The 23149-nt window shown below is 42.2% G+C and overlaps 1 protein-coding gene across 1 annotated transcript in view; it reads left to right on the top strand.

Annotated features, from left to right (window-relative positions):
• LOC308102206 (VPS10 domain-containing receptor SorCS2-like) overlaps positions 1 to 21864 on the top strand; it is a gene marked incomplete at its 5' end in the record, with an annotated part of 367583 nt that extends 345719 nt beyond the window's left edge. The window contains 10 exons of the mRNA XM_080451807.1: positions 1558 to 1729; positions 3519 to 3705; positions 5115 to 5248; positions 8123 to 8246; positions 11723 to 11835; positions 12788 to 12910; positions 13506 to 13602; positions 15092 to 15194; positions 20188 to 20342; positions 21452 to 21864. Coding sequence (XP_080307933.1) covers positions 1558 to 1729; positions 3519 to 3705; positions 5115 to 5248; positions 8123 to 8246; positions 11723 to 11835; positions 12788 to 12910; positions 13506 to 13602; positions 15092 to 15194; positions 20188 to 20342; positions 21452 to 21516 — 1273 coding nt within the window. The 3' untranslated portion in view covers positions 21517 to 21864. The remainder of the gene's footprint in view (positions 1 to 1557; positions 1730 to 3518; positions 3706 to 5114; positions 5249 to 8122; positions 8247 to 11722; positions 11836 to 12787; positions 12911 to 13505; positions 13603 to 15091; positions 15195 to 20187; positions 20343 to 21451) is intronic.
• Positions 21865 to 23149: the final 1285 nt, after the last annotated feature.

Here is a 23149-nt window from a genome sequence, read left to right as displayed (position 1 = left end):
AATACAGGCGTTATAAAGGATTTAAAGATTTATCCGGTGGATACAGTGCCTCGTCCTCTCTACCGTGGAAGAATGAATGCCAAGTTGTCATTCCAAGGGGTAGAGCTTTCATATAGTAGTTTCTTAAGGAAGCTTAACTGTACAGAATAGCAGTTGTGAATGAACGATGAGAATCTTTGGACACACACATATGAGGAATGTCAAATCAAATTTCAGCATTTCAGCTCGGGAGCATTTCTCAGTTCTGCAGATTACCTCCTATTACAATCTGATATCAGAGTGGAAAGAAGGATTTATTTTTTCTTTCTCCTTTCCTCTCTTTAAGGATATTCTTTTTAGAGATCAGCCTGCTGGAAGTTACTGAGGAAGATGCAATAGTGTATCAACACAGTTTTTAACGAAAACACTACCCCCTGAAATGACAACTTGGCATTCTTCGATGGTAGATATTTGTCACAGAGCTATTTCTTGCGACGGTTTGTGTTTATGCATGGTCACTAGAGAGGGATTTCAGAGGTTTAGACTAGAGCCTATTGTGCCTCTCCTCTCTGTTCCAAACGGTCACTGCTGACTGGGCTGAATGCGGAAACAGAAAGAAACATAATATCAGTGGTGTAAAGTAACTAAGTCCATTTACTCAAGTGCTGTACTTTTTTAGGTATGTTTTATTTACTGGAGTATTTCAAATTTTCAATACTTTTACTTCTACTCCACTACATCTCAGAGGCAAATATTGTACTTTTACTCCACTACAATTATTTGAAAACTTTACTTACTAGTTACTTTGTAGAATTGTATCATTATTACAAAACATATATTACCCACTTCAGCCCTATATACATTTCGTCCATTTGAAAATAGCCGATAGCCGATACACGCTCGCTTGTAGATCTGATATTTTCAAAAGATTTGTATACATTTTATACATCCTCCTATGATTTGAGAAACCTCTGTTTGTCTGTAGTGTGTGGTGAGGCCAAAAACTGTTCTGCCCGGTTCTCCTCAGTGGCTGGAGCAATTGATCTGAATTTGCACACAGCCATTGCCCATTACCATGTGCACGGCACATGGTAAAATCACCAAATCTCAGCTGTTAATTAGCGTTTTTGTGTAAAAGAATGTCGCCATGATTACGGGGCTGCTGTATAAAATTGATAGACAGAGATTATAGGTCCCCTCACTGTATGCAAAATACACCCTGCACACATTACATTCATTCAAACTCTGAAACTCTGACTAGTGAGAGAGTCTGGGCGATAGGTGGTGCCTCCACCGGATATGTCCCCCACCAGGCCTGTGCATAGGGCCTGTGCCCCAGTAAATTCCCGCGGAAACAGGTGGATAAAGGTTATGCATAATCAACATCTTTTGGAAATATATATTTTTTATGTCTTCATAAAACATAATGTTGATATGGCACACTGACTATCAAGACAATGACATGGCACTTCATGTCACAAAGGTTGCCGACCTCTGAACTACCCTGTCCGAAGTAGTTTGGACATCGGATGGGAAGCGTATAACCCTCCTAATGTGTGGCCCCCTGTTGTGTTCCAGGTACAGGAAGGTGGTATCTAACGTGTGTGACGGGGGAGTCAACAAGCAGAAGAGTGGCAAGCGGCACACCTGCCCTCTGCTGCCCCCTAAAGGCCTGGAGCTGCGGATAAAAGGGCAGACGCTGGCCCTGGCGCCCGGTGATGACATCACGTTCATTGTCCACCAGGAACAGGTAGTCACTCTTAAATGGAAGCTTGCGTAGGTGAATGGACATGTCGTTGTATGGGTGTGTATATGTCACAGGGAAATTGGCATTCCAGGGAAATTGAAAGAGGAGCGCTCGCTTTTAGGCTTCGGCGCGAGGCGGGGCTTTTCGAGACAGGGTTTTTTACGCGAGGCTCGCGAGGAGGAGGAGGAGGCGCGAGGCGGGGCTTTGATACGAGGCGGCGCGAGGAGGAGGAGGAGGAGGCGCGAAGCGGGGCTTTGATACGAGGCGGCGCGAGGAGGAGGAGGAGGAGGAGGCGCGAGGCGGGGCTTTGATGTGAGGCTGACCTGGCTTTTGTTGTTCCCCCCCACATAGCAACCAGGAAGCTACGCTAGGGGAACGCTGAACACGCCTTCACACGCACACGTGATAATAGTTATTGTCCATGACGGAGGCGCGCAGACTCAGCAGAGCTTGAGGCCGAGGAGGCGCGCCCTCGCGCCTCCAGGCGCGAGTCCCCGCGCCGACCGGCCGAAGGTCTGCTAGTCGAATCAGTGCCGTCCGAGTTGTGAACCGATAGGGGGAGAATAAATATTTTCATGGGTTACAGTCTATGGTTACTATCCAGTGTCCACGACGACACACATGTGTGCGTGTGTGTGCGCGTGCGTGTGCATGTGTGCGCATGCACACACGCACACGCGGGCGCACACACGCATGTGCATGCTTTTGGATTCAGTGTGGATTCAGTGTGCATTCATTGCCCTCTAGCGTTGGTTATACAGAATTGCCTGGGGGGTGGTGAAAACAAGCGCTCCTATTTCAATTTCCCTGGAATGCCAATTTCCCTGTAACATATATACTGTGTGTGTGTGTGTGTGTGTGTGTGTGTGTGTGTGTGTGTGTGTGTGTGTGTGTGTGTGTGTGTGTGTGTGTGTGTGTTGTTGGACTGATATATTCAAAGAAATACTCGAAACAACTTTAAACAAATAAACAATGCAATCATTGGATGAAAGCAGTGCGTTAGGCAGTCACTATAAGTTGGACGTTCTGCTGACGGTGGAGTGGACACCGATAGACAGAGATTGTGGTAAATCAGTTCTGGTATGGTTGTGGAATCATAACACATTACCATGGTAAAGCTGGAAGCTCTTGCTTCAGTGTCTTGTAATAATAATCCAATCAATCAATAATAATATAAGAACAAAGTAACAAATAACTAAAGTTTTCAAATAATTGTAGTGGAGTAATAAGCACAATATATGCTATAGAATAGAAGTATTGAAAATTGGAAATACCAGTAAAGTAAAAAACACCAACAAACACCTCAAAATTGTACTTAAGTTCAGTACTTGAGTAAATGTAGTTACTTTACCACTTTACCACTGCTAAAATGGATACATATCAGTGGTGTAAAGTAACTATGTACAATTACCCACTTCAGCATACATTTCGGCCATTTGAAAATAGCCGATCTACAAGCTCACAGCACGTCGTATCGCGACGAGTTGTGAGCTAGTAGATCGGCTATTTTCAAAATATTTGTATAGATTTTACACATTTGAAAACTTGTGAAACATTCTGCATAATGAGTACTGTCTACTTTTGGTACTTTAAGTATATTTTGATACAAATACTTTTGTACTTTTACTCAAGTAAGTTTAGAATTCCGGACATTTACTTGTAACAGAGTATTTCTACATTGCAGTATTGATATTTTACTTAAGTAAAAAAATGTGAATACTTTTTCCACCACTGATGCATATCATTGTTGCTGAACGTTTCTCATGAACCTGTTTGTTCTGGCCCTACCCAGGGTGATACCAGCAGTACCAAGTACGAGGTGGACCTCGGGGACGGGGTGCACGCCCTCTACCAGAACCTGACGGTGACAGACGAGCCCATCCAGCACCGCTACGAGAGCCCAGGAGTCTACAGAGTCAACGTGAAGGCAGAGAACGTGGCGGGACACGACGAGGCCATTCTGTACCTCCAAGTCACGGGTCAGTCTCTCGGCCAATCACAGCAGCCTTATGTGGTTAATTGGCATATCGATCCAAAAAGTATTATATCACAAACTAGAAAAAGTGCTCCTCGGAGCACAGGTCTCCACCAGGTCAGGTGTGGCCTCCTGGTGGCGCTATAATAGGAAAATATGTGAAAAGGGTGTCATTTCTTCTTAGACCTTTCAATCGGACACTGCATTCATGATTTGAGTTGATTTTGTTCCAAAAATGTGTTTTGCTAAATTAGACCTGCTGGTGGCGCTATAACAGGCCAATGTGAAAAGGGTGGCATTTCTTCCTTGGCCTAGTGGGAATGTGCGTGTGAAATTTCACGGAAATCGCAAGCTGCGTTCATGATTTGAGGCATTTTGTTCAAAACGGACCAATCCTGAAAACTTTGGAAGCCAACTTTAGCCAATCAGGATGGAATATGGAAAATCGGACAGATTCGTGTTGATCACATGACTGTAGAGATACTGTGTACCGATTTGCATGACGTTTGGATACAATCTGTAGGAGTAAATGGGGTTTGCACAAATCGGCCTCCTGGTGGCGCTATAACAGGCCCATGTGAAAAATAACAATAATCATTGGAGTCAACAATTTTCTGTTGTTGTGACTACCTTAGCTAGCAGGAGAGCAAAGCTAGATAGAAATGGGGACAAATTAATGAATGTGATGTAATTATCAACAGCATATCGTCGCTGTCAGGGAGAAACCAGCTATCTCCATTTTTCAACTTTAAAAAATATGTATGTATATATATATAAATCAATGCTATTGAACACCCTTTACATCTGTGTGTGGGTTGAACCAATGAAAAGTATTAAACAGCGCTTCTGACTAAACCTCCTAACTCCATTGGATCCTCAAACTGTCGGTCAAACCACCTAACTCCAGTTAGGTGGTTTGACCATCATTGATTAATGATTAGAATGATCAAGTCAGACAGAAAAAAATATACACATTAACGGTCAAAAACCTCCTAACTCTACTTGAGCTGTGTTTGGGTAAAGTGATGATAATATAAGGACACATTCAAGTATCTGACAAAGTATAAAGTCACCATAACTTTGATGAGGCAGTGTTATGATGTTCTAAAAACTTTTTTATTTGTTTTCATTTCCTGAAAAGTTAATATTTTGGACACAACTGGTTTGTGCCCGACAGCAGAGATATGTAATTTTTCAGAATGTTTTCTGAATAGGCCTATATGTAATTTCTCCAGAATCGAAAGGCAGCGATTCAGGGGTCGAGATGGTGTTGGTTAGACCGCACTGTCGCATCACATCACATCATTGCATGTAATTTTTATAGATGTAATTTAATTGCCAATGACTCGTTGTGTCCTTGCGTTTCACTGCTTTATCAATCCATGAGAGCTCCTTTAACTTTCTTTCATACAGACCCTCTACAAGAAGTGCATCTGGAAGTGGTTCCCATCACTGGGAGGAACCAGGAAGTGAACCTGACAGCCGTAGTTCTTCCCGCCGAGGCAAACCTGACAGTCTTCTACTGGTGGATTGGAGACAGCCTGCAGGTAAACGTGTACAATTAATTATTTTCATTGTTCGTTGCTATGAAAAGCACAGAACAGAAGAACACAGTCACACCTTTCGCACTTACCTTTTCAAAGTCTTATTTTATGTTATTCATTTCTGTGGTTTCTTGTTGAAAGAAAGGATTCCATCCCGCTCAGAGCTTGCTTTGATTCCCAAACAGGCTGAACTGAAGTGAACTAAAAAAGCTACAGAATTGATTTTAAGATTTTATTGATCACTTTTAACCCATTTAGAACGGGAAAGAATCAGTGTGATTTTTAGATTGATTTGGCTATTCAAAAATATCAGATCTACAAGCTCATAGCGTGGCACCAAGTGCCGCACTATGAGCTTGTAGATCTGATATTTTTGAAAAATCGTGAAAATGTGTGCAAATCTTTGAATATATATATTTTTTAAAGCGAACATTTGTAAATCAAATCTTTGTTTCTGGGGATTCAACAAATGTATTTTTAAATCTCTAACTGTTTAAAAAAAAAACTATGTTGCTATAATATCAGTGGTTCTTAAAACCTTTTTCATGTCAAGGACCACCCAAAATTATTGGCAGCGGACCCCCATCTAAAAAAAAAATATATATATATATATATATATATATATATATATATATATATATATATATATTATATATATATATATTCAAAGATGTGCACATATTTTCACGATTTAAAAATAAATAGCAGATCTACAAGCTCATAGCGTGGCACTCGGTGCCGCGCTATGTGCTTGTATATCTGCTATTTCTGAATAGCCCAAATAAATCTTAAAATGACACAGATGCATACCCGGTCTTAATGGGTTAAAGCCCTACATGGACAGGCTCCCAATTACATTGTGGACTTGCTGGTCCCGCATAAGCCCTATGCGCAGCATCAGATCCTCGGATAGGGCCCTCCTGGATCCTCCCATAACTCGCCTCGCCTTGTCACCAGGGGGACTGGGCAAAAGCCTGGTACCAGGTGAAAGTGACTTGAAGTTCATGCCGTAACTATGCCCCAACCTTCATCTCATCATTGTTTTCCTCATTCATGTATCCCTGAACACATGTATTCAATTTCTTTATGCCTGTAAAGTGGGGTGTATAAATTACAAGCACATTTTATCATGCATGGACAATTTTTTTTTTTATAAAATGGCAAACTCAACAGTTACTTTTCTTTGAAATTACAAATTAAACTGTTTTGAAATAACAAGCACATAATGGACTTGATATAATGTATAGCAAAATTTAAATTTGTTAATTTTAACACAAAACTTCAATATCAAATTCAACAATTGCTTTTGTTTGATATTAAATTAAACAACTATAACTCACAACTAAACAAACTATTCTTCTAGTGTGTCAGCCAACCACAACAATGTTTAGAATGTTGGTGGAATGTAATGTGTGTATGCCAGTCAAAAGAGTGTGTTGTTTGGTAGTGAGTGGAAAACAATCGAGCGTACAGGAATGATAAATCCAACGCACCCATTCCAAGCTCCAGGGTTTTGCTGTAATATATTTACTGCTCAATGATCTGCTTTGGTGTAGAGTAGGGCATTCACGAATAGTGATTTTTAGCATTCGAATTATTTGACCTATAAGTATTCGAATATTTGATGAATCGATTTGATTATATATATATATATATATATATTATTTTTTTTCAATGGCATTGATGACTCGACTCAAGGAATGCGAGTTGACGTCACAGCAGAGCTCACAGCTGCGTGTCTGCTGTAGAAAAGCCAGTAAAAAAAATTGATATATAAAAAAATAAAAACAAATTAAATAGAATAATCGAATAGTGGTTTGATAGTCGAATAGTCGGTTTGATAGTCGAATATTCGAATATTCGATTATTCTGTTAATGCCCTAGTGTAGAGCCAGCCTACTGTTTCCGGTAATTTGCACACACACACACATAGGCACGCACAAAGGCCGTTTCCCTATCCGTTCTAGACCCGGATCTACAACCTGCAAAGCAAATTGAGTCCACTCTAGTCATGCACACATGCACAGACCTCAGTGGAGTAAATACACACAGTAAACGTCTGTTTACGTTGTGTGATTACGTTGTCACAAACACACTGGACCGATTTATAATCACTTTTAAAAGAAAACTAACACTTATGTTGATCTAACGTTAGTACATGTGTTGCCACTGTTTTCTTGTTAGACATGCGTTCGTGGCAGGTTATAATATGGACTTGACAGTCCCCTCGTCCCCCTCTTTTACCGGGTACGGCATGCCGGCACATAAACTTTTAGCGGAAAGCCGTATCGGCCCGTTACGGCCCACTTTCACCCCTGGGCTCGGGCCTGTGGAAAACTCATCTTTTTGTGTTTTTCCTAAGGATATGTGCTTATCTCAGCTCTGATTGCTTAACTTGTTTTATCGGCTGACTACAAATGCTGTTTTGATGTTTTTTCCCTATTGTGTCTTTAGATTTTGCTGATGTTTGCTGTTTTTTAACTCATTCACTGCCAAGAACCAATTCTGCCACGGATGTAATAAACATATTTATTTTTAATTTGATTTTATAAAAGATCTCACTGTCCCTTCTCACTCGCAGTGACTACTTTCACTGTAACTCACCCGGATACGGAAATAACGCCAATCCAAGATTTCCGTTTCCATCCGCTCCCTGTTTAACTCTGTCATTGAAACGGCTCTTTCTCGACCTGTCCCGCTGTTTACAAACTGCTGCTACAGGAGAAGGCAATGTCGCCGATGGAAATTATTTTCTCTGGGCCACTCACACACCTACCCTGTGTGTTTACAATCAGCGCTATACAAATTAATTGATTCATTCATTGATTCATTCATTCAATGAGCAACCTCTTCTCCTCCCCCCCCCCCCCTCCACAGCCCACACTGTCCCTGGAGAACAGCATCCTGGCCCGGTTCCCAGAGACAGGACAGGTGCCTGTCACCGTTCAAGCTTCCAACGGACGCTCGGTGGTGCAGGACAACAAGACAGTCCGTGTCCTAGGTAAGACAGGAAATGATGTCATGTTATAGTACTTCAATTTACAATTTAGGCATTTAGCAGACGCTCTTAACACATTCCATGCCAGAGTTTAATCTCATAATGTACTCACCAGTGCCAGCGTTTTATTGTTGTTTTTTAGTTTTTTTCATGTCGCCACAGACCTCGCTAAATAAGTTAAAAGTGCGCGTTCATTTGGTTCTAAACACACAGCGGATCCGTGAGAAACGGTCAGCGAAAACAGTTTCCAAATCCGTGCCGCCATCTTGAAGCTACAGCCGATACACGGTAAACAGTGATCAGCGAGGAGAAAAACAACAACCAGAGAAAATCGAGTTTTAAACAGGATCCCAGACAGGAAGCGGATACGATCGAAAAAACCGGAACCCGAATAATTCCGTTTCCGACCGGAAACCGGAAACGGAAATGGATCAAAAAAATTCGGAAAGTGCACCTGGGGCACTTAACATGGGAATCGGCGGTTCGCGTAGATCTACGCGACTGGCACGCTGCGGCTTTAAATAGGTTCGCGTAGATCTACGCGACTGGCATGCAATGTGTTAATCCAGAGCGACTTCCAGTAAGCAAGGAAAACACAAGGTACACATAGTATTCTAGGATCATAGGTAAACGAAGAACCTATCATCATCGTCTAAATATATGAAAGAATATATAATCAATAATCTGTACATTGAAACTATACAGTACACCATACATGGGCAACTGGTGGCCCCCACCTTCACTTAATGCGGCCCGCAGGTTAATATGGGAATACTGATATATTATTGATTTCAGTTACAATTCCAAACATGCAAACGTGACCCGCTTTAATTAGTTCAGTCTATATTAGTAGCTTAATAACTAGTATTAAAATTCTATTGTCTTTTTTACGTCCAATGTATTTGTATTTAAGTCCATAAAGTTAACATGAGTATAACTAAATGCATCTGAAATTAAACACAAATGTTACTTTTCAGGATTCTAATAAAAAAATAGCAAAACTAAAATCTGGAAAATCAGCAAAAATAGCAAGCTCAAAACGCATCGCACTGCAATGCGTTTTGAGCTTTGAGCTACTTTTGCTACTTTTGTGTGACATAGAATGGCGAAGTACAGCATTGATTTAAGAAAAAAGTTAAAATACGGAGATAAGAGGTGTCTAACTGACAGATTATGCAATGTGGCCCTCTGGAGTAAGTGTGGAAATATAGTGGCCCTCTCCATCATCAAAGTTGCCCACCCCTGCTATACACATTATAGGATGTCAGGCCTACAAATTAATCTGGCATCTGTCTACATGATATGCTATCTAATACATTTTAGCCTTTGCATAAGCCTGCAAGTTGTAGAGGCTAGGGCAAGTGCTACGGCAAGCTGTGCTACGGGCTAAAGTGAAGTCTGAAGAGGTGAGTCTTCAGATTGTGGCAGAAGCCCACATTGCTGGATTTTGTCTTGTTCCATGAAAGCTTCACCTTATTTTGGATTTGGGGGAGAATTATTTATGGTTGGGGGGAATTCCCATCCCCTAGCCATTTGTTTCTCAATCCCAGGGGGAATCCCATCCCTTTGCCCTGGGTAGCCTACTCAGCCCTTCGGGGAGTCCCTTTTGAAAGAAAGTGTCGGTCCAATTGATATAGGTTTGCTACAGTGAAAGCACCCTCACAGCGAGTGGACAAACCTGCAGTGGTGGAAAGTAACTAAGTATATTTACTCAAGTACTGTGCTTTCAATTTACTGGGGTATTTGCAATTTTGTATACTTCTACATCTCAGAGACAAATATTGTACTTTTTACTCCACTACAATTATTTGAAAACTTTAGTTACTAGTTACTTTGTAGATTTTGATTATTATTACAAAACATACATTAACCACTTCAGCCCTATTTAAACTTTGGCTATTTGAAAAAAGCAGATCTACAAGCTCACAACACGTCTTGATGTGACGTATTGTGAGCTTGTAGATCTGCTATTTTCAAAAGATCTTTTATACATTTTACACATATGGATAACATTCTGCATAATGAGTACTTTTAAAGTAAAAAAAAATGTAACATTTTATTACCGGACCTTTACTTGTAACAGAGTGTTTCTACATTGCAGTATTGATACTTTTACTTAAGTAAACACTTACCTTTTCCACCACTGCAAACCTGTTCACTTCAAACCCAAAGATCATCCCCTGCATGTGCTACTGTAGCTCCATTTGGCTTAGTGCGTTGATGTATTGTTGGTATTTAAATGTCATTACATTAATAATCATTAATTAACTCATTGACTGCCAGAGTTAAAACCTCGTTCATAGCAGCCCTTGCCAGCGATTTTCGTGTTTTTTTGTTTCGTTATTTTGTTATTTAATTCACATATAGAAAGTCTAGCTTGACACTTGAATCGTTTTGATCGTTCCACCACTAGAGAGCAGCACATACCAAGCTTGATCGGCTCGCTGACACACTCGCCCCCTCCCAGACCCACTCACACAGTGAAACACATGAACCGGAAGTGAAATCTCTCAGATTCTGTGATCGGCGAAAATTACTTTGTGATACACAACGGGGATGACTGTTCGTCACCCAGACCATAGATTATAGGAGGGGAGGTCTCCGATCGTTTTTCATAGCGTGTGAAAAACCGTTTGTTTCCCTATTATGGTCGAAAATTACTGGGGGGAAAAATGTAAAACCGAAAACGGAACCCAAGTCATGGAACCGGATGCAGTGGTGGTTGAAGTAAGTGGAACCTGAAACTTAGCCTGATTCATAACAGAATAGCGTGATCAGAGCATAAAGATCAATAAAGACCATAGATCGCATTAACGTGATCCTGGCGGCCAAGCGCGCTATTTATTAGATCGCGTTAATGCGATAATGGCGGCCAATGAGTTAAGAGACCCAAAAGTAACAACAAAACAAAGTATTTCCTTGCTTACGGCAATGGAAGAAGTATTCCATAAGTATTGGGCTGGGTGGAGAAGTTTGTCTTGGAAAACAAATGACAGTAGTCCATAAGGTAACCGGAAGACTCGCCCCAAAACACACCTGCCCCCATACTGCCGGATTTCCATATAATACCGCCGGATTTGCCCCGGGGCGACGTGTTTTGGGGCGAGTGTTTTGGTATTCTTGCGTTGTTGCCCACGATAAACAAGGAAGTGTAGTGGATCAAATAGAATCACTTTTCGGTTATTGCATCGTCTATTTCTCACTTCAAATGTTTCCAAAAACATTCTTGAGAGCAACGTTTAGTTGCAGCATAAAACCAAGCAGCACAGCTTGACATTAGCAGGTGCTCTGAGTCTTTGATTAGCAGCGGCCCGTTATAGAGCTCATCGGTCATAATCAAGAAATGATGACCGATGATTGACCAATCAGAATCAAGCATTCAACCAAGCCGTGTAATAAAGGCTTATAATGTATTTTGAAATCATTCGTTTGATTTGTGATGAGGGCTATAACTTCTTTGCTGTCGTGTTCAATCCCAGATAACTTCCAGGTCGTCCCGCTGAGCTTCAGCGAGAACCTGGACCAGTTCAACCCCAACGTCCCAGAGTGGAGAGAGGACATAGGCCAGGTGGTCACCAGAATACTGACCAAGGTAATAGTGTTCATGGATCTGTAATGGGGCCAAACTAAAACAGCGCTGTCCCACTTTCGTTCATACAGTACTGAGAAACATTCTTTACACGGTTTCACTGTTACAGAACAAAACTATATTATTTGTGTATACAGTACTTGAATGAGGTTCTGTGATTAGCCGGGGCGCAGCCTTAGATCCTCAGGTAAGGCTCTCTTGGATGTTCGTACGACCCGCCTCGCTACTCAGGGTGATCAGGCTTTTGCAGGTACCTAGGCTTTAGAACGCCCTTCCTGAGGATCTGAGATTAGCACACCTTTATGTTAAAGGGGAATATTGAATTTTCTTACCTTTTCTATGATGTTGTGATATCTTAGGATGAATGGAAGGACTGCAGTAGAAAAACTCCATCCCGGGTCCGCCACAGCTTAAAACGTGCGCCAATAGGCCTTGAGAATCTCGAGATTTCAATCTCGTCTAGCGAGACTTCCGGTGGGGCGCATGCAAGACGATCACGTTGCATAGTGTTCTGTCACTATGAACGTTAGATCCCACCAAAAAAATAAAAAATAAGCTATTCAAATACGCGATCTAGCGCAAGGCCTATTGGCGTGCGTTTTAAGCGGTGGCGGACCCGGGATGTAGTTATGACATTTTTCTACTGTACCATTCATCCCAGGATATCATAACATCATAGAAAAGGTAAGGAAATTGTGGGCCAAAATGCCCCTTTAAGTGTCTCTCTTAGGACAATCTGGCTTTATTGGGACCTCTACTGTTGTAAACTGTTTATTCTGTTGATAATGTGTTGTGGATTTTATTGTTTGGTTCTTTGCTGTCTGTAAAGCACTTTGCAACTTTGTTTAGAAAAGTGCTATACACATAAACTCATTATCATTAAATAATCTCACTATCATTAGTCTGCAGAACCCTCTGTTTTTTTGTTTTCTCACACTTGACCTTTGAACCCCAGATGACGGGTATTCCTCAGGAGTGTCTGGTTACCATGGTGAAGCCAGGTCTGCCCACCAGGGCGGCGCTGTACATGCTCCCACTGGAGACCACGGCAGACAAAAGGAGTGCATATGTGGACAAGGTACTGCAATGTAGAAAAAGTCCGGAATTAAAAATGTACTTGAGTAAAAGTACAGAAGTATTGGTATCAAAATGTACTCAAATTACCAAAAGTAGAAAGTACTCATTATGCAGAGTTTTCTGCATAATGTTTTTCAAATAAAATGTATAACATCTTTTGAAAATAGCAGATCTACAAGCTCACAATGTGTCGCATCGCGACGCATTGTAAGCTTGTAGATCTGCTATTTTCAAATGGCCATAGTGGACTGAAGTGGGTAATGTATGTTTTATAATAATAATCAAAAAGTAACTATAACGTTTTCAAATAATTGTAGTGGAGTAACAGTATAGTATTTGCCTCTGAGATGTAGTGGAGTAGAAGTACAGAAAATTAGAAATACTCCAGTAAAGTACAAAATACCTCAAAATTGTACTTTACTTGATGTACTTACTTACTTTCCACAACTGCACACACACACACACACACACACACACACACACACACACACACACACACACACACACACACACACACACACACACACACACACACACACACACACACACACACACACACACACACACTGTGTTAACAGTTGATTTGTCTTTGACAGCGTGTAGCGGCTGTCACGCAGGCCGTCAGTGAGAACAACGTCAGCTTTGTGGTTCGAGGTGTTCAGATTCTGGTGACCTTGGCTGACCCCGATGCAGGTAAAACTTTAAAAAGCTCTTCAAAACTCTTAATATCTATTTTAATTGATAATGGCATGTCATTGATCTACTTTAACCCATTCAAACCGGGAAAGCATCGGTGTCATTTTAGATTTGAGCTATATACTGTATATAGAACTTTTTTTTTTTATCTTAAAAGTGCTTAAAGTGATTTGTTTACACTTCTCTTCTGTGGGTCCCTGGCACAAAAAAAAATTCAGATGGGTGGGAAACGTGGGTGGGGGCATTTTTTGAATCGTCCGAAGGTCTTACTGGGTTAATGGCTAAAGGCATGTTTTGTTTATCTATTCTAACGGATAACGGCATGTCACTGATTTATTTTTCAAGGGATAGGTCTTGTTGCTAATGGCTCAGCATTGAGAACTACAGAGACTGGTGCGTTTATTAACCGTTCAACTATGACTTACTTCAATAAGTCATAGTTTACCTAAATCCTAAAGCCTTACTCTCTGTCCCCTTTTCTTTTCCTTGGCTGATTTAGTCAAATCTGTTTTCAACTACTATTCAGCTCACCTTTTTTTGTCCTTCAATGAGATGAAATTGAGGACACCTTTGAACTGATTTGACTTGATTGGATGTATTTAAAACATTTAGCCTCCTGTGTTCCTCTGCAATCTTTCCCTTCCTGACTGTGTTGTGTGGGTTTACCTGTAGCTCAGAATCAAGGCAGCGATTTGCAGTGGTGGAAAAAGTACTCACATCTTTTAGTAAAATTTCAAGTAAAGGTAGCAATACTGCAATGTAGAAATACTCTGTTACAACAAGTGAAAGTCCGGAATTCTAAATTGACTTGAGTAAAAGTACAAAAGTATCAAAATGTACTTAAAGTACCATAAGAAGAAAGTACTTGTTATGCAGAATGTCCCATTTCACAAGTTTTCGAATGTATATATTTTTTAGAAAATAGCAGCTCACAACGCGTCGCACAGCTTGTAGATCTGCTATTTTTAAATTGCCAAAGTATAAATAGGGTTGAAGTGGTTAATGTATGTTTTGTAATAATAATCAAGAAAGTGACTAAAGTTTTCAAATAATTGTGGTGGAGTAAAAGTACAATATTTGCCTCTGAGATGTAGTGGAGTAGAAGTACAAGTATTGAAAAATGGAAATACTCCAGTATAATATACTTAGTTACTTTCCACCACTGGTGATTTGAATGCAGACATCTGAGATTTTTTGCTGAAGGCTACTTGGTTTGTAGTGGTGTAACATAGTGCCACATCCGCACCAGCCGTGTGTGTGTGTGTGTGTGTGTGCGTGTGCGTGTGTGTGTGCGTGCGTGTGCGTGTGCGTGTGCGTGTGCGTGTGCGTGTGTGTGTGGTAGTGGTGGTAGGGGGGGTGTCATGTGTGTGTCAATATGTGCGTTTCCGTTTCAAACAGTGCATCTGCGTTTACCTGCACACATAATAGAGAATATGCAAATATTGCAGATCCACATTCTTACATGGAGTCTGTGCCCTCTCTGCAGGTTCCCAAGGAGGTGCTGGAGGTCCCGGTGTGTGGGCCCTGGCCGTCATATTCATACTCAGCCTCATCGCCACAGGATCCTTCATCCTCTACAAATTCAAAAGGTGGGCCACACTTCATAAATGAGTGTATAGGAAGCAAATGCATGCAGGTCATTAACAGTAAAGTGACCAACTTGAACAGTATAAATTAATTATCTTAGTAAAAATATTCTGGACTAAAAATACTACCCAATGCATGAGAAGAATGCGTTATAGCAGCAAATGTATAAATGCGTAACTTGAATTAAGTCAATGTAAACTTCTGATAATTGTGTAGCTTGCATGGTAATCAGTAATGAAGCAATTAATTGTTCCGATACCGATAGCAGTATCAGAAAAGCTGCCGATGCTGCTTAAAATGCTGGTATTGGAGAGTATGCTAGTCTATGTCATTCCGATACCACGTCATTTATCACATGATGATATTTCATTTACAGTCATATTTTGAATGCTTCAGTTGATATTGCACGACTGTATTAGACTCTTGTACTATTAACATTATTATAATCAGAATCAGAATCAGAATCAGTTTTTATTGTCACATCACAGGTTTACAAGGTAAAAAAGTGGGTGAAATTCGTTTTTGTACATCGTTCCCATCGCAACGTTAATTTCCATAGAAAGAAGAGGGGGGGGGGGGGGAGAAGAAGAGGGGTGGGGAGGCAAGTGGGAAGGAGATCAAAACAAGAGAGCAACAGAAGGCCAGATAAGTTATCTACATATTTACAAAGTACCTGAGATAATAAAAAAAACTAAGGTGCCTGAGCATAGCAGCAATGTATGTATACTGTGCATGTTATACTTATACTGTGCATGATATACATATGGATGTTAAGGTGCTTAGGGAAAAAGAGCACAATAAAAAAAGACAAAAAAAAGTCAGTGCGTTATACATGGGATTAAGGTGCAAAAGGTCAGTGCGTGTCCACCTAGGGTGGACTGACCCTAGTATAATCCGCAAGTAGCTCTGACCCTAGTATAATCCGCAAGTAGCTCCATGAGGGAGTGCAACAAAAAGTAATTTGTACCTGGTGTAGTCCACAGGTGTGTCCGAGGGGGAGCTAAGTCCAAGTCATTGTCCCTGGTATAATCCACAGGTGTGTTCAGGAAGAGCCAGAAAAGTCTGCACCGCCTGTTGTCAGGCTGCTGAACAAGGCTTATGCCTCATTCAGCATTCTTACAGCAGCCGGATTAAAACTGCACCAGAACCTGGTGGTGGAACTATACTGCGGTAGAGCCCCTTGCCCGGTCGCGGTCGTTGTAGGGGTTTGAACAGTCTGTGACTTGGGTGGTGCTTGTCCTTGATGATGCGCTTGGCTTTGACCACGCATCGCTTTTTGTACAGTTCCTGGAGCGCTGGGAGCTCGCTTCCCATTATTCACTCTGCCGATCGCACTACTCGCTGTAGGCTGATCTTTTCTCGGGCAGTGCAGTTCCCGTACCAGGCCGTGACACAGCCTGTTAGGATGCCTTCAACAGAACTGTTGTAATACAGCCTGAGGATGCGATGTCCTACTCCGAGCTTCTTCAGGCGGCAGAGCCAGTACAGTCGCTGCTGAGCCTTTTTTCTCACGTGTGTGGTGTGCGTCTCCCATTTGAGGTCCTCCTCGATGTGTACTCCGAGGAACTTGAACTCGCTGACCCTTTCCACTGCAGCACCGTCAATGAGGATGGGCGCATGGTCTCTCCGCGGCCTCCTGAAGTCCACGATCAGTTCTTTGGTCTTGTCGACGTTAAGAGAGAGGTTGTTCTCCCGGCACCAGAGTGCCAGTGAGTTGATCTCCTCTCTATAGTCAGACTTGTCGTTGTTGACGATTCGGCCTATCACTGTCGTGTCGTCCACGTACTTTATGATGGTGTTGGAGACATGTGTGGCTATGCAGTCATACGTGTACAGGGAGTAGAGGAGAGGGCTCAGCACACATCCCTGGGGTGCTCCGGTGTTGAGGGTCAGGGGGTCGGATGTGATGCTGCCCATTCTCACCACCTGATGTCGGTTGGACAAGAAGTCCTGTATCCAGTCGCACATGCTTGGGTGTAGCCCTAGGTCTCTGAGCTTTTTGTCAAGTATTGCTGGGACAATGGTGTTGAATGCTGAGCTGTAGTCCACGAACAGCATACGTACATATTTGTCCTTCAGCAGCTTGTTGTCCATGTGCGAGAGGACGGTGTGGAGAGCCATGGCAATAGCATCGTCGGTGGATCTGTTTTTGCGGTATGCATACTGCCACGGATCCAGCGAGGCAGGTAGCGTGGAACTGATGTATTCCCTCACCAGTTTCTCGAAGCACTTGCTGACGATCGGGGTGAGAGCGACAGGTCTCCAGTCGTTCAGGCATGTCACTTTGGCCTTTTTGGGAATGGGCACAATGGTTGACATTTTGAACCCTGCAGGGACCACAGCCTGGGAGAGGGAGAGGTTAAAGATGTCAGCGAAGACACCCGCCAGCTGGTCTGCACATGCCTTAAGGACCCGGCCTGGAATCCCATCAGGTCCGGCTGCCTTGTGGATGTTGACCCGTGCGAAGGCTGTACGCACTTCTCTCTCCGAGATGGTTAGATGGTTCTCCTCTGCTGGTGCTGCTGATGGCCCCGTTTGGCTGCCGCGGTTGGGGCTGATCTCAAACCGGCCGTAGAAAGTGTTCAGTTCGTTGGGGAGGGAGGCAGGCGGGTTCACCTCGCTTCTGGTTCTTGTTTTGCAGTCTGTCAAGGTGTGTACCGCCTGCCATGTGCTCCTGATGTCGCCATTGCTGAGTTGGTCTTGCATCTTTTTTGTGTAGGCCTTTTTCGCCTTCCTGATGGCGCTGTTTAGGGCCGCGCGCGTCGTGTTGCGCGTTTCCACATCGCCAGATTTGAAACCAGCATCCCGTTCATGCAGATGTGCACGTACTCCGCTGTCCATCCATGGTTTCTGATTGGGATAGATCCGAACTGTCTTTTTTGGGACTATGTCATCTATGCACTTACTGATAAAGCCAGTGACTGAGTCTGAGAGTTTGTTGATGTTATTCCCAGCGGCGTTCTTAAACATCCCCCAGTCAGTCTGGTAGAAGCAGGATTGTAGCATAGCGTCTGTGTCCTCAGACCAGATTCGGATTTCCTTCTCAACGACCGGCTCCCTTTTTAGCCTCTGTTTGTAGGCAGGTAGCAGCTGGATGGCGTAGTGGTCAGAGCTTCCTAGCGGTGGGCGGCGGAGAGCTTTGTATCCATCCTTGAAGGGCGTGTAGCAGTGGTCAAGAATATCGTCACCACGGGTACTGCAGGTGACATGCTGGTGGAATTTGGGAAAGACCTTTTTTAAGTCTGTCCGGTTGAAGTCGCCTAGGCAGATGACTGCGCAGTCCGGGTGACGATTTTCTTGTGCACTGATAGCCTGGTGTAATTCCCTCATAGCTGTGTCCTTATTAGCTCCAGGATGAATGTAAACAACGGCTACAATCACAATGCTGAAGTCGCGTGGTAGGTAGAAAGGACGGCAGGCTATGATTAAAAGTTCAAGGTCTGGTGAGCAGTGACTATCTAGGATTTTAACATCTTTGCACCAGTTGTTGTTGATCAAGGCACAAACTCCCCCCCACGTTGCTTACCGCTTAGTACAGGGTCTCTGTCTTTCCTATACGCGGTGAAGCCAGGAGGAGTGATGGAAGAATCAGATGCTAACTCCGTTAGCCACGTCTCTGTTAGCACAACAATAGACGTGTTCCTCGTCTCACTGTTATATTTAACGCGCGCTAGTAAGTCGTCCATAGTGGTCACTGTTCTTGATTCACACAGAGATCTAACGTTCGCTAGCAGGATTGAAGGCAGTGCAGGTTTATATCCACGTTTTGTTGTTCTTACGAGGAGACCCGCTCTTGTCCCTCGTCGTCCTGGCCGTCTTTTTCGCCGCTTCGGTTTTGTCCCAGCCGGGAACAAAGGGAAGCCCTCCCCCCACCCAGCCGAGTGGAAGGTTTTCGGCAAAAAAGTCCGGAATTCTGTGTGTAATCGCTGTGCTGATGTCCATAAGTGCTTGTCTGTCATAACTCCTTAGACACCCGACGGTGTAGGAAAAAACTATTGTTAACATAATTTGTATTTATTCCTAGATCAGTGGTTCTCAAACCTTTTAATTTCAAGGACCCCCATAACTCTGAGAGTTACCCTCACGGGTCCATTTGGTTCCATTTGTACACTCTCAGAGTTACAGAACTGTAAGGGTCCATTTGGAACCCCCCCAGGGAACCCAGATGATCCCTGGACCCCACTTTGAGAACCAGATGTATTTAAATTACACTCTGGTATCGGAATTGGTATCGGGAAGAAAATAATTGGCATCGGGACATCTCTAAAAGCAATACTTGTTAGGGATGCACCGATATATCGGCCACATTTGCCGTTATTGGTCAATATTGGTCTTTTTGATTTTTGTTTAGTTTTTCTGGTTAAAGTTACAGTAGCTTTTACTTTATGGTGTTTGTGATATGAAATGTAAGCTTACCATAATCACAGTAAACATTATCATGTGATGTCATATTCAAGGGCTTTTCTTTTTTAAACTAACCCTAGACACTTTCAGTTCAGCACAGCTGAGGTGTGTGTGTGTCACTGTCCAGCTGACGCTCGTTGACACTCGTTAATTGCATCAAGGCAATTATGTTGTGTTTCTGCAGATTCTGAACAGTTATTTCTTATAATGAAGATGTATTTGTTTCCCTGGCACAAAAGGGGGAAATAGTATCACCAAAAACTAAATAAACAAATATCAGTATCGGCTCTCAGCATTTTTTTTTAATTTTTAACATTGGTATCGGTATCGGCCAAGAATTTCAATATCGGTGCATCCCTACACTTGTGATAATTGTGTAACTGCTTGTCTTTTTCCACCTCAATGAAACACCTGCCAGCACTTCCCCTGCATCCCAACCACCTGAATTGCACCTGAAAAAAAGTCACTACGAATAACACCATGCAATCTTCTGCATAATATAACATAACGGCCCATCGTCTCACACAAAAACTACAATTCCCACAGTCCTTGGCTTAGGACTGAGGATGCCTATCCCCCGCTGTTTTTCAGGAAGCTGCCGGGCAGCGGCCGCAGCGTGTACGCCCAGATGCACAACGAGAAGGAGCAGGAGATGACCAGCCCCATCAACCACCACGGCGAGGACACGCAGCACATCGTCCAGGGCGAGGAGTTCATCGACGACGACCTGGACTCACAGACCCTAGGTCAGTAGGTGGAGGAAGTACTCGAAATGTATTTACTTTAAGTAAAAAAGTATCAATATCGCCATGTAGAAACCACTCTGTTACAACAGTATTCTAAATTGACTTCGTAAAGGTATACAGTATACAGTAAACAGTATAATAGATATCAAAATGTACTTAAACGTGCCAAAAGTAAAAGTACTCATTATGCAGAATTTCACAAGTTTTCAAATGTATAAGAATCCTTTGAAAATAACATATCTACAAGTTGTGAGCTTGTAGATCTGCTATTTTCAAATAGCCGAAGTATTTATAGGGCTGAAGTAGTTTATGCATGTTTTGTAATAATAATCCAAATCTACAAAGTAACTAGTAACTAAAGTTTTCAAATAATTGTATTGGTGTAAAAAGTACAATATTTGCCTCAGAGATGTAATGGAGTAGAAGTATAAAGTATGGAAAATTGGAAATACTCCAGTAAAGTTAAAAAAAATACCAAAATGTTTTACTTAAGCACATAGCTTGAGTACATGTACTTAGTTACTTTCCACCACTGCTTCTAGGTAACGCAGGAGGTAGCCCCACCTTCCGTTCCCTTATAAGGACTACCACTAACCACTGCTACTAAAATCCAGGCCACTAAACGCCCGCTAACACCATGTCAAGGTACTGGAGGAATTTCTGTCTTTGATGCTTTGCACAATAGAGTGCAGCCAAACATCTCGATGAGTACAATATAATCATCTGAAAGATAGCTAAAGGACGACTTCACCCATTTTCAAAAATGGTACCATATTAAAATGAGCAATGGTGAGGACGAATGGTAGGTTGAAAATTGGTGTAGTCGTCCTTTAATAGAAAATACAATGTAGGACTGTGAGGGCATTGTAAAAATACTATGTTTGATTTGTCAAGATTTGTTAAACAAAGTAGAATGTGAATTTTTGGGCTTGGCAAATGGGATGTTTGGGATTTTTGACTCAGAAAGTTAGAAGTTATGGATAGTATAATATGAAACACATTATTTAAGTTGATGTAAGCCAAATCTAGCCTGGTCTGGACATTTTCGAGAGACAAAATTGTGGTGGCTTCAAATGAGTGTATGTTCTTCCCAACTCTTTGGTGTCAAGGCAACCATTCGGGTGTGATGCTGAGCGTCAACTCCAGAGACCTGCACGATTTCCTGACCAGCTGACGGCCACCACAGTGACGCTAGCGGGCTAGCATTAGCCCGGCCTAGTCCAGCCTGTAGCCTATAGCTATAACGAGCACAGGGACTCCGACTCTGCCTTCGTCCTCTCCACCCCAGCCCCACCACCATGCCAAGGAGGAGACGGCCACCTCCCTCCCTCCCCTCTACTAGAACGCCTCTCCTCCACTTTGTGACCTCCTCCTCCTCAGCCTCTCCTGCCCCAGCTCTTCCTCAGAGGATAAGGTTTCACTTCCTCCCTGTCTCTCTCCTTATGCCACAACGAGGCGTCGGGAAGATACTCTGCTTTTACCCAGTGTACTTTTGCCACCCTATTTGTTGTGTCTATTTCAATGTGTCCTCATTGGCTAAGCCCGGTGGTGGAAAAATAACTCAATTGCTTTACTTAAGATAAAAGTATCAATACTGCAATGTAGAAATACTCTGTTACAAGTAAAAGTCCGGAATTCAAAATGTGTATAATGGCAATATGGAATAATGGAAAAGTGGTTAATGTAGGTTTTGTAATAATAGTCAAAATCTACAAAGTAACTAGTAACTAAAGTTTTCAAATACATGTAGTGGAGTAAAAGTACAATATTTGGATCCGAGATGTAGTGGAGTAGAAGTATAAGTATTGGAAATACTCAAGTAGAGTACAAATACCCCAAAATTGTACTTAAGGACTTTCCACCACTGGCTAAGCCCCATTGGAAACCTCCCGGAGAGACACCCAATGAGGACGCGGCCATAACACCATCACTCATATGACACTGGCAAATCTGTTTTTATTGTTGTTTTCTTTGCAATGCATTGTCTAACTTTGTATGTCACTACGCACAAGTAGTTTCCAGTTAGTATTCACCATTATAGGATAGAATTGTGACCAAAAGGTCACACAATCTTTTAGTGGCCAAAGACTGGTGTGTTAAGCCAATTAACACGCATATAAACACAGTGTGCACTATGTTAGAAAAGAAATGTCAGGGGTCCAACTAAATGAATATTTTCTATTCTACCCGCTAGTTTTATTTAAAAATAATTTCTCCTTTTTCTTGCCCTCTATATTTTCTCTCCCTGAATAAAACTCACTCTTCAAAGGCAATAAGAAAGAAATTCCTTCCATGGAAGGAATGTTCAAATATACCCTCTAGAATTTGCAGGACTTCTGGAGAATGTATGCATGCACATATAAGAGGGTGGTGTTGCACTTTATTTATTCCCCAACACAGGTACTTAAAGGGAAAACTATAGAGCTTGCATTAGAAACCTGTAAAATGCAAGATGACGTTCATCATGGCAAACGTGTTCACATGCCATCCATCATTGATCTTTGTGTTTTACGGCAGTGGTTCTTAACCTGTGGGTGGGGACCCCCGACCCCACATGTTTTTTGTTTTGTTTTGGGGGGTTCAATTTAAGGACTTTTAAGACCTTTTTAATACCTAAAAAAAGAAAGATGATTGCATCAAAAGTAATCAACTAACTATATAAACTGGTCAAACATTGGCCAAATTGTCAAATAATATAAGAAAGAGGCTTTCGTTGTGAGCTTGTAAATCTGATATTTTCACAATATTTATCTGTGAAACCGAGTCAGACTAAATGTAATGCCTCAACTTCTACAATTCTAAGTGTT

Source organism: Gymnoscopelus braueri (assembly GCF_963280865.1).
Source record: "Gymnoscopelus braueri genome assembly, chromosome: 15".
In the NCBI taxonomy this organism is placed as follows: Eukaryota; Metazoa; Chordata; class Actinopteri; order Myctophiformes; family Myctophidae; genus Gymnoscopelus; species Gymnoscopelus braueri.
The sequence above is the reverse complement of the archived record's forward strand: the minus strand, read 5'-3'. Positions and strand labels throughout refer to the sequence as shown.